This window comes from Gadus macrocephalus, chromosome 12, assembly GCF_031168955.1.
Source record: "Gadus macrocephalus chromosome 12, ASM3116895v1".
NCBI lineage: Eukaryota > Metazoa > Chordata > Actinopteri > Gadiformes > Gadidae > Gadus > Gadus macrocephalus.
The window spans coordinates 24322360-24335477 of record NC_082393.1 but is presented as its reverse complement, the minus strand read 5'-3'; the positions used below and the strand labels follow the sequence as shown (position 1 = coordinate 24335477).

Genomic DNA, 13118 nt, shown 5'->3' with positions numbered 1-13118 from the left:
CTTCTTCCCCCTTCCAGATGTTCTGTGACCCAGGTCATTATACCTGCAGGCCCCTGCTAACATTCACACCAGCCTGAGATCAGATTCATGGTGGAAGTAATCAAATTTTAGATAGGTTCTGAGCCTCCCAATATGTAGTCCATGTTATGATTATTGAAAACTAAATTGTACTCTAATCACTCCAATATAAAAAAAAGGAAAATATTTGTCTGAACATATATGTATATACACACACACACACACACACACACACACACACACACACACACACACACACACACACACACACACACACACACACACACACACACACACACACACACACACACACACACACACACACACACACACACATCCAAATCGGACTTACTGCTGCGACAACCAGCACTATAGGATCAGCTGATTGGCATAACCAGATCAGCCATTTTCTTTTATAACCTGAACGGTGAAGAACCTGAAATCTATTTCCGGTTCATAAAATATAATTAACTCTACATTCCCAGATTGGAAGATAGCCGGTGGAAAGATATAACCATTGTCAACCATTGTGAGGTGCTAGAGAAGGTCAGGTAGCGAGGGAAAGATCCCCATTCTCACCCAGCCATCACAGGCTCCGGCAATACATGAAGACAAACCAACACACACCCTCACATGCCTTTGGATAATCATCCTCCTGTTATTAGCTGAAAGAGTTACGTCTGTCTGTCAGCCTGGGGGAGCAGCTGCAGCCCAGATGGAGCAAGGCGCTTGGAGTTGCTATAGCTACTGTCTCCACTTGGCTCTCAGCGGGAACCCGTTCGGTTCGCGGGAGCGATCCCATTTGACCGTGGACACAGCCTCGAGTACCGTTCCTTTGGGGTAAGAGGACGGGCTCTGTTTCAAGTTACATTTACATTTAGATTTAGGGCATTCGGCAGACACTTTTATCCAAAGCAACTTACAATAAGAACATTTGTCAGAAGAAAGCGAGACAATATATCGGTGTGGGTACAGTGAGGATGTTCATAGAACCAAGTGCCAAGCACTTAATTTGCTAGGTTAACCCATACGCAACAAAGATACGTAATAGCTAAGTACTAGGCAAGGGTGTGGGGCTCAAGTTCAATCCTACTTTTACTACTAAGTGTCTTGATACACTACTAAGTGTCTTGATTGTTTTTTTTCATCTCTATAAGGATTAACGCTTGGTGCCTCCAGCCTCATGAGACCATTCGATCGCCGTATGGCCCCAGGAAACGTTCATGATTATTTTCAAAAATGGTCTGAAGATCAACAGGAACCAGCACGGAAAGCTTCTCTCAGATGGCGATAGTTTTGATTTGCTTTACTTTGAACCAGATCCGGCAAGAGTAACGAGAGCACGAGCGTTCCTCTGATTGGCTCGAGTTCTATGATGTTCAGTCAAAAACTGGGTCAGTGAGATCTCTCAAAGCAGAACCCATCCAACCAGAGGCCGCTTGTGGGCTGTGGCCATCAGACACTGATGCCCTTCGACCCTTTGGTTGTACAGAGACTGCTATCATCTGAATCATTTCACAGGTTCCTGTTCCCAACTAGTGGACCAGGGTTTTAAACCATTGGATCCTCGAATTGCAACAAAATGACTGAAACTAAAATGACTGACGGATCTTATTCCTGAACATCTTATTACATAATTATCACTAAACGATATAGCGTGATTGTTAAGCGTGATATTCAAGTAGCAATTTCATCAGGTGTTGAAAGGGCAGAATTATCCCCCTAATAGCTCCTATTGGGCCACCAGCAGTCTGAGTACTAATTAACTAATACCAATGCAGGGAGAGAGGGAGACAGAGAGTACAAGAGAGAGAGAGTGAGTGAGTGAGTGAGTGAGAGAGTATCAGAGGGAGCCAGACAGAAAATAAATGATGATTACTAAGTACATAATTAAAGTTTATTCCCATTTTTAGATTATATAACACATGCACATGCGTGCGTGCGCGCGCGCGCGCGCACGCACGCACGCACGCACGCACACGCACACACACACACACACACACTATGAAATAGCACCTTCTTTTAATAACACAAACTTCTTGCCCTCATGCAAAGTTGCAGAAGTTCATATTGGTATCTTAGCAGCACTACACAACATTACGTTGGCAACGTTGTCACAATTCATTCTCATTAGTTCCTGGTAACCATTGGAAACCACTCGGGCATTCTATTATCGAATTATGGTCTAGCAGGGAAACGCAGAGAGGAGGGATGGTGTAGTGCATATAATAGATTTATTTCTGGCACTATATTAAATTTCAGATTTTCTCTCTTTTTGTGTTGTTTGTGGACTCTGCCTAATTTTCATCTTTCTGCTCAGCCCTCTCTCGTCCCCAGCGGCCTTTCTCTCCGACTCGCGACATCGCCTGTCTTTTTTCAAATGTCAGTTTAATTGTCCATCTGACCGACTTGCCTGCATGTCCCACCAGGTGGTCTCTCTCTCTCTCTCTCTCTCTCTCTCTCTCTCTCTCTCTCTCTCTCTCTCTCTCTCTCTCTCTCTCTCTCTCTCTCTCTCTCTCTCTCTCTCTCTCTCTCTCTCTCTCTCTCTCTCTCTCTCTCTCTCTCTCTCTCTCTCTCTCTCTCTCTCTCCCGCCCTCTCCCGCCCTCTCCCGCCCTCTACCTCCCTCTCTCTCTATAAATACTCTTTCCCTCCCTCCATCTGTGTGCAACCATTATTGATGGTTGGATACCCAGTACTGGGTCCAGCCTCGATAACAGTCAATCAAGGTGATGGATCCTCACAGCACAGCTAATCACATTACGCGCAAAGTGTCGGCTCCACGAACTGATGGATTATAAAGTGAATGTTTTTTCCCTTTCTGTGTGTTATTTTATTACTTTTTTGGCAGCCTCAGAGCACATCACAGACGGCGTTGAGCATCTAAAAGGACAACGCCCTGCATTAGTTTCGAAATATGGATTTAATAAAAAAATGAAGTGGTTTTTTTTATGTTGCCTGGCAACAAGAAAGAACAAATGTTCTATGGGAAATTAAGCTATATGAGAAGAATGTTATTTCTATAATAAGCATTCAAAAGTATTCCATCATTTCTCAGACGGAACAAAACAACATGACAATCAGGACTGAGCTGGGAGAGCCACTTAGCCCAATTCTGAGACGCCTGACTGTCTCATCCGTCCCCCCCCCCCCCCCGTCCCCCCCCCCCCCCCCACACACACACACACACACACACACACACACACACACACACACACACACACACACACACACACACACACACACACACACACACACACACACACACACACACACACACACACACGGCACAATCAGAATGGGTTTCAACTGTTACAGGAAGTCTAAAATTCAAATTTTTCCCCAATTAGTAGTAATACATCTCTATGCTCCAGTTCCATCTCACTCACTCACTTTGCAAGAAAAACAAAAGTAAATTATTCATCAACTAGCAAGGAGAACAATTTGATGGATGCAGTCAAACAGTCATTCATGCGGCTGGTGATATGTTAATACATTTGAGTAAGTATACATTGCCTAAAATAAGTGTCCATTCCCCCCAGAGCCCTGCATCTAGTCTGGGGTTTCTATGGCGACATCCTACGCATGAACCGGCAGCATGACAGGTGCAAAGAGATGCTCGGAAGATGATACTGTAAGGGGATCATAAGGGAGCTGACCTCCACACGCACACGCACACACACACACACGCACACACACACACACACACACACAGGAGAGCGTTGCTGTTTTTTCTCCTCTCTACATTTTTCCACTGTTCCTATTTTTTCATCCCGACGTCCTCATTATTGAAAGTTGGACCTGGAAGTTGACCCCCCACCGACCAAGACCTAGAGCACCTGCTATAGTTCTGTCCTCAGAAGAACATCGTCTCCTTAATGAGTACAGTGACATCCTCAGTTGTGAATAACGGTACCAGTTTCACCACCAACGGCGTGTCATTTTCCTCCAGCATACCAGCATCTGGTATACTGAAGAGAGTATTTATACAGAGGAGGAATAGAGTAGAGAGAGAGAGATATAGAGCTAGAGAGACAGAGACAGAGACAGAGAGAGAGTATGTCTCAGAGACGGTGTAAAAATGGGTAAAACAATTTGGTCACAATACAGTTTTAGTAGTAAAGACCTTTGATGTAAAATAAAAGTCTCGTCTGTGAGAGGTTAAACCTGGAGTCACTACGGTTGCTTCTTATTTCTGCGGGTGATGAGTGTTTCCTTCTCCTCGCCCCTCATCGCTCACCTCTTCCCTTCTACCATCTACGGCTCTCACTGGAGAGGGAATCCCTCAGGATCCGTCCTGATAGCAGAACAATGCTTCATCCTGACCGTCCACGCAGATCACCCAGCAGCTGTGGGAGTTAACCCCGATCTACTGCGTTGGCTTTCTGCGGAGCCGGAGGAGCTTATGAGATTCTGTTAGAGCGAGTTGTGTTAGAGCGAGTTGTGTTAGAGCGAGTTGTGTTACAGCGAGTTCTGTTACAGCGAGTTGTGTTAGAGCGAGTTGTGTTACAGCGAGTTCTGTTACAGCGAGTTGTGTTAGAGCGAGTTGTGTTACAGCGAGTTCTGTTACAGCGAGTTGTGTTAGAGCGAGTTGTGTTAGAGCGAGTTGTGTTACAGCGAGTTCTGTTACAGCGAGTTGTGTTAGAGCGAGTTGTGTTTGAGCGAGTTTTGTTACAGCGAGTTGTGTTAGAGCGAGTTTTATTGCAGCGAGTTTTGTTAGAGCGAGTTGTGTTTGAGCGAGTTGTGTTACAGCGAGTTGTGTTAGAGCGAGTTGTGTTAGAGCGAGTTGTGTTAGAGCGAGCAACTGCAGGGGGACGGAGGTCAGAGGGGGGGAAAGGTTCCGTCTCAGACTCAAATCTTCAACACATCGGGAGAAAATGTGTCGACACGTTCTTTCTTTCGGTGTTCACTTTCCGTGAAAAACACACGGCCAGTGTTTTCCACTTTTTGTGTGGAAGGGCAAAAGATAAGATATATCGCAAGAAAATAGTCAAGGGACCTAGAGCATACCTGGCTGGCTGTGGTGGTGTGGTGTGTGCGCGCCCAGGATAAACGGGAAGCATTGTCCATGTTTCAGAGTGGAACAACCTTTCAGAAGCTCTTGGGAAAAGGAGGTCAGGAGGTGCTGGAATGAAATTAGCATTTTTTTTAATTAATCTGGTTAAGAACTATAGAGAACAACAGCATTATAGGGGATACAAAGAAATGACATGAACCTATCAATGCAAATGGCTGTTTGAGTGTAATCCCAGAAATAACTCAGTGACCAGTTTAAGTGTCCAGGTCTACGGTAGCATTTGCCCATCACGGTTGTCATGGTGATGCAAGCGAGGGGAGGTGAGCTACTTATTAAACCCTTGTGTGGTTAAAGTAGCCCGGCCGCCTCGTACACATATGGGGCAACATATGGGTACGTCTCCGTCTCCCTCTCCCTCTCCCTCTCCCTCTCTCTCTCTCTCTCTCTCTCTCTCTCTCTCTTCCCAATGTGTATGAACACGGAAGTGTATGCATGCCCACATACACTAGACACTTGTGTGAGCAGACATATTTTTCAGAAAAATATCAGAAGCAAACCAAAATCATAATTTGCTCATATTGCTTTGCTCAGGACTATCGATTTATTTTAATGAATTCACACACAAACTCACACACACACACACACACACACACACACACACACACACACACACACACACACACACACACACACACACACACACACACACACACACACACACACACACACACACACACACACAGGCCCCGAGCAACTATGTGTAAATCGAACGACGTAATCTTATACTGAACAAAACCCTCACGTTTACGGTTAGCAACATACACTGAAATATGATCACATCATTCAAATATCGACGGAGAATTTTTAATAACAACAACATTAATGTGAGCCCTCTTTTCAGAAATCCATCATAGATGCATTAAGTGTGACGAGACCGAGGTTATGAGTTATAACAGGGGGAAAAAAACAATTCCATCCTGGTTATTATGAGTCAACTGACAGGCCATTGGAGCCAGCGGAAAACATTATCGGTCACAGCCGACTGCTGTCTGCGTGACGATAAGATAAGATGGAACTTTATTAATCCCAGAGGAGGAACGTCGGGGACGACAGCCAGCCTGAGGGGTACAGAGCTGGGGAGAACCGGAAGGAACAGGAAAAAGAGGTAGAACGGAGCGGCCTTGGAGCGGGAGGCGGCGGTGGGCTCAGAGGTGGGCTTCTCAAGGTCGTCTCAATCGCGTTCGTTTTCGTTTCATTGAAAGGGCGGCGAGAGGGGGGGGGGGTCTCGTCTGAGCGCTGCCGGGGACCGCTGATGGGTTTATCAGGAACACACGGGCGGCCGTGCACACACACACACACACACACACACACACACACACACACACACACACACACACACACACACACACACACACACACACACACACACACACACACACACACACACACAGGGTGTGAGCGTCCCTCTCCCTCATACACTACCTCACCCTAAAAAGGAAACTGAAACAGAAAGTGTCTCATGAATAATTGTTGTCCATCTTAGAAGATAAGGAAATACAATGGAGGCTAGTGGAAAAATCATGTTTATTATGTATTTTAGCATCTATATATATATATATATATATATATATATTATATACACATAATCCATGAACCATCCTACATATGCCATTCGACCGAGCATCATTAGTAGGCTCATTAAAACATTTGTTCTAGACGACAGCCTGACAGTCAGCAGCTGGCCTACATTGCAAACTATTTAATTCTAAATCTTGGAGATGGGAAAGTGCTTTCAGCCCTCTTCACCTCCATCCTGGGCACACAGGGCACCCAGTGCCTGGTCCCTCCATCCCTCTCCAATTGGCCCAGGGTGCTTTGGTACTTAGCAGCCCGCTTGCTAGTCTGAGTCAGCAGACTCAGAAAGGACTGGCTGTTTTGGACACAGAGCAGGTGTGTGTGTGTGTGTGTGTGTGTGTGTGTGTGTGTGTGTGTGTGTGTGTGTGTGTGTGTGTGTGTGTGTGTGTGTGTGTGTGTGTGTGTGTGTGTGTGTTATTATTATATTATTTTGCATGCGCCTTCTCATCTTACTACCATTATTCCTTGAGATGTGTATACTATCTCCTGATGCACTGTATGGTTCATAGACCGCTGTAAGTCCCAAAACAACCGGCTTGATTGCTCCAGCCATCTCCAGCTATGTATCCATGTCCTCTCCCCCCCCCCCCCCCCCCCCAACACCCTCTCCATCGCTACACTTGACCTATAAAAAGAGGCGTCCACCATCGGAAGGCACCGGGGCTGCCTGCCTGCATGGGAATGGGGTGGCTGGGAAGAGAGCAGCAGGGAATGACAATAAGCCCAGTGTATCGCTGCCAACATCGGAGCAGCAGGTGAGACAGGCAGGTACCCGGGGAGAGGAAGACAGGTTGGCAGGCGGACAGTAATAGGGAGAGACTGGACGAGGGGGGGGGGGGGGAAATCGAGGGGAGAATACTTAAACGGACCACCAGTCAAGCTGACCGACAGACGGACAGACAGACAAACAGACTGACAGACGGGCTGAGGGAACAGGCCAGGGAACACGTAAAGAGGACAGACAGACAGATGACAGTGCTCCTGTGTGTCAGAGAACATAGAACAATTTGAGAGTTGCCTCGACAAACATTAGGGATAATAAATGTTGCCATAATAGGCTTACAGAGAGCATATTCATCACAGAGACATGCCAACGGATGAGGATTACACCGTGCATTTCTCATACCTCTATAGAATCCCATTTGCATGCAAATGTGCCAATTAGTAAGAACACTGGCTTACATTCACATACATACCTCAAATTATATTCTGTTAAATGTTATATCGTTTGATATTCAGAACCGGATTCACCTCATTGACCTGACAGTGTATCACTTCGAAGCCACACCCAAATTAATGATTACTGATTAATCACCTCATTAGAAGACTCATCTCACTATCTGAAACAAACATGCTTTTCCACTTTGGCAAAAGACTATGGAGACATTTCAGAGTGGATGTGACATCACTCTAAAGAAAAGCTGGAGACATGAGGGATGCACGCGAACCGCCCGGTTGATAGGGAAACAGACTGAGGTCTCCAGCAGCCAGGTACTATTAACAGAGACCTGACCTTTCAGCTCAGATCAACGGCTGACATTTACAGCATACGATGGTACACAGATAATAAATATAGGTGGGACAACAACTCAAGAGGCTGGGAAACGTCCAGTCTTTCTCACTCCACTCCTATTCTGATGGCTATGGTATTAGAAGTGTTATGTTATTCATGTTAATTATTACAGGGAGCATTGTAGAAGCCACTGCATAGACCCAATATTGCTTTGCATTTTTCCTAAACTATTTCAAAACAAATACAGGCATTGAGTATGTGTGTGTATACATGAGTGAGTTGGGGTCAGACTCTTGCACACTCAAGTATTAAAACTGTACTTCATTCTTTAGTCAATCCTTTTAGATCCAGTGGAAACGTGTATTGTTTAATATATGCAAATTCCACATAATACTAATGGTTCAATGTGAAATTCATTCTACGATGATTAGCTTTGCTATATCACCCGTAGACGATATTATCTTCCACGCATGAATGCCTGTAGGTTTATTTTTTAAGATGAGATCTTTGCCTAATCTTTTGGTTGGCATAAACCCCAAACATCACATGCTTAAACCGATTATGTATCGAACAAAAAGGTTATTGAACAAAAAGGCCGCCGTTACCTCTGCCACAAAACACCGGGAATCCTCCCTGACACACACACACACACACACACACACACACACACACACACACACACACACACACACACACACACACACACACACACACACACACACACACACACACACACACACACACACACACACACACACACACACACACACAGCGGTGATGCAGGCTCCACAATGTACGATCCCTGTGGCACAGATGTAACGGTGTGCCTTAATGGCGTGCCGGGGCTGTTCTGCTTAATAGCAGTCTCGGTTCACGCTGTGGAGATCACAGAGCCTGGAGGCCAGGGGCAGAGCCTCTCGGGTGAAGCCTAATCAACCGTCGCTGGCAGCCTCGTCCGCGCACACAATGAGCGCACACGGAGCACAGCACACAAACACAACGCGGCTGACACTGTAACCAACATTGATTGCTTCATTGTACAGAGAGGGGAACAAAAGCAAGGGAATGGTATGGGCGGTAATGGGTCTCAATGCCTCCGACTTGCTGAAAGGCTAATCAAATAGCAAATCGCTGGGAACTGATTAGAGGGCTCACCATGGTCCAGACCGGATTAGGAAGGAAATCAGTCGTTTGGTATGTGCATGCATAATGCAGGACCTTTTTTTATAAACGAGGCAGAGAGGGTTATTCATAGAGGATACTGGAACCACCAATCACGAAAGGGAACAGAACATGTAGCGAGCATTAAAGAATTGACCCGGCATCCCGTTGGGACACAACACAGAGGCAGTGATGAGGCCCCAGTCTTCACACATCAGGATGCTTCACACCAGCCTGATGTGGTGAGATGTGTCGCAGCGCTTCCTTCAGGGTCAGGCGACATGTTGTCGGAAGTCATAAGGACGTTTTAAAAGAGACGCGTTAAAAGCATGCAAGCACATCGATGTGCCCTACGCCCCAGTTTAAATGAACACTTTAAAGACAAAAACACACACACACACACACACACACAGTAACCATGATGTTACAATGGCAGCAGACAGGGATTTGTGTGTGTGTGTGTGTGGGGGGGGGGGGGGCACCATCGGATGGAGGTCTGTGGGCGCCTATCTGACTCGAGGGGTCTCCGGCTTACAGAGGAGTGTGTTAGAGAATCGTCAGTGGACCGCGTCCTGATGACACCAAATTAAACCGGGCTCCGCTGATTTAATAACACCGCCAATATGTGGAACGCAAACTGGGGACTCAATCTATTTCCCCCGCGCCCGGAGGGAGACACAAGCCGACACGGCAGGCTGGAACACACACGCACAGCTGTTAGGACGCTGGTGATTTCTGGGAACAACATATGAAGGACGGAATCCCCCCCCCCTGTCCCATTCTGTCGTCTGACCCTTTATCAATCCTCAAAATCGAAATAAAACATGGCCAACCCATGACACCTCCGTATCATATCTCCCGTCCCTCTTTTCTCTCCGTCCATGATAAAAACAGAAAGACTGATGTCAGAGTAGAGGCACGCACAGTAATCCGCGTTTTCTACAGGTTACCATGCACTGTACCCCTATTCTCACCCACCGGCGTTCGTGGAGGTCTGACCGCTAGAGGATGGCTCACCGTAGGAGACAGTGGGGAGACAGCGGAGGTCTGATCAGTAAAGGATGGCTCCGGATAGGTGAGAGTAGAGAGACAGTGAAGAGACAGTGGAGAGACAGTGGAGGTCTGATCGCTGGAGGATGGCTCACCATAGGAGACAGTGGGGAGACAGCGGAGGTCTGATCAGTAAAGGATGGCTCCGGATAGGAGAGAGTAGAGAGACAGTGAAGAGACAGTGGAGGGACAGTGGATGTCTGATCGCTAGAGGATGGTCGGGGAGAGTAGGAGAGAGGGGTGGGACACCTACCTGATGTAACGCAGGGGCTCAGAGGTCTCCGACCCCACTTTGGTGGCGCTGTGGTTCATCTCGTCCGGCAGTGGGTCCGTCTCGGCCAATGGGATTCTCCAAAAAAAAGGCAGGCACAGTCAGACCAGGCTTCCCCACTTCAAGGGAGGAAGAGAAAAAGAAACACACAAACACGCACACGATCCCTATTTGTCTGACTGAATAAACACTCCACAGACACACACGCGCACTCTAGCTCTGTACTTGAGTGTAGTGAGAGGAGATAAATAGGCTTGCTATCTCTCCCTCTGGCTCTCTTACTATTGGTTCAGATCCTGGAAGGTGATTACCGTCTCCCACTCACAACGCTGCTTTTGTATGCCTTTTTTTTTTTTCATCTACGCTCTCTCTCCCTCTCACTCTCTTTCTCTCTATATATAAAAAGATATCTGTCTGCTTCTCACTGACGCTCAGAGACTCCTGTGTTGACGGGACTGGCTCGGAGTAACACCGGCGTTCACCAAGGGAGGCGGAGGGGGGAGACGCAAGCCGCCCCATTGGCTGTGGCAAGTGCAATCAGAGCTGCTAAAGCAAGCTTTGGTATCCCAACAGCCTACACCCACCTCTTCAAACACGCACACACACACACACACACACACACACACACGCACTCAAACACTCACCACACACGCAGCGAACACCAAAGGGATGAGAACAGTCACACAGCCAGTAAAATGAGCAATAGAATGAGGCCGTGAAATGAAGGGCAACACCCTTCATCTGATGATGATGATGAATCTTAATGACTTTGAGGGGGATGAAGATGGAAAACGTATTTGCTAAACAGAGCTAATGACCGTGTACAGTGGGAACACGCTGCGTAGGCTACTGCCGTGTCTTTATCGGAGAATAAACAACGGATAAGATTTAAGATTGGATTCGACGCGTTCAAGGCGGTGATGATATCACTCACGGTGAACCGAGAAATGTAAATGCTGCTGCACAGGCAGCACTCCATGCCAACTTCAAAGTAACGCTTTGATTTGAGTGGGCGGCTACTGGGAACGCAGGCTCTAGATCTAGATACACGCATGCACACACAACACGGGATGGATGAGTGAAGACTGGCACGGGACTGTTGATACTCTGCCCCCTGGTGGTGTTAAAATAGAGCTGCAGCGCTGAACTCATGAAGTAGTAATTACATTAAATACAAGAACACATATGTAGACCCTTTGCCCCAAAATAAAACGGAACAATTCAATATACACTTTTAATTTATCGCATGAACGCATGACTTTTTATCCGTCTACAGCCCATTGTAGTATTCGGTCTCTTATTGAGGCCTCTTCTGACTGCAGAACGTTGACCCTTGGGCCTATGTCATAATGTTAAGTGGAACGGAGAGAGTTTGACCGCTCCACAGCAACGGCTTCCCAGTACCCCAAACATCAGCTCCTCGAATTGACCACAAAAAGACACCATTGACCGGGCCCAACTTTATCTCAATCCATCAACTCGGATGCACAGATGACAGAATTTGCCGAGCGCTCGCTGAATTAACCAATAGCAGGTACACACACTGACACTGTGAACATGTTCAGCAGGGTTGTTCTGGGGAGAAGGGGCTACAGACTCGGGAAAACCATCGGCGAAGGAACTTATTCCAAAGTAAAAATCGCCAGCTCCACCAAACACGGCCATAACGTCGCCATCAAAATCGTGGATCGAAGATCGGCACCGCAAGACTTTACCGTCAAGTTTTTATCGCGGGAACTGACTATCCTGAGGACGGTCAGTCACGACCACATCGTTCGTCTCCATGAGCTGATCGACAGCACTAGCGGGAGGCTGTACATCGTGATGGAGTTGGCTGCCACTGACCTCCTGGAGAGAATCCAACAGGTTGGCAGGTTCCCGGAGGAACTGGCCAGGACGTACTTCACCCAGATTGTTAGCGCCGTCTGCTACCTTCACCAAAACAACATCGTCCACCGGGATCTGAAGTGTGAGAACATACTGCTCACAGTTGGCAACGAGGTGAAGATCACAGACTTTGGATTTGGGAGGTTTTTAGAAGGCCCCTCTGACCTGAGCAGCACATTCTGCGGTACCCCGTTGTACGCGCCACCAGAAGTTCTCCTCGGGAATCACTACGACCCGAAGAAGTCGGACATCTGGAGCATCGGGGTCATTCTTTACGTCATGCTCACGGCGTGCATGCCCTACGACGACTCGAACGCGATCAGACTCGTCCGGGCTCAACGGGCGCCGATGGCGTATCCCGAGAACGCGGCATTGGCGGACTCGTGCAAGTCCTTCATCCTGCTCATCCTTCAGTACCACGCCTCTGCCCGGCCGGACATCCAACAGGTGGCCGAGTCCACCTGGCTGCAGCCGGCAGTGGAGGACAGCGATGCTGCGGCGGCGGTCCCACAATAAACTCTGCTTATTGACTGTTAGTGTGTGTTTGAAGTGTTCAACATGTGCCCGT

The 13118-nt window shown here is 47.4% G+C and overlaps 1 protein-coding gene across 1 annotated transcript; it reads left to right on the top strand.

Annotated features, from left to right (window-relative positions):
* Nucleotides 1-12215: 12215 nt before the first annotated feature.
* On the top strand, nucleotides 12216-13067 carry tssk6 (testis-specific serine kinase 6). The gene has a single exon (XM_060068139.1). It carries the CDS (start codon nucleotides 12221-12223, stop codon nucleotides 13064-13066), a length of 846 nt encoding a protein of 281 aa, XP_059924122.1. The 5' UTR covers nucleotides 12216-12220; the 3' UTR covers nucleotide 13067.
* The last annotated feature ends 51 nt before the right edge of the window (nucleotides 13068-13118 follow it).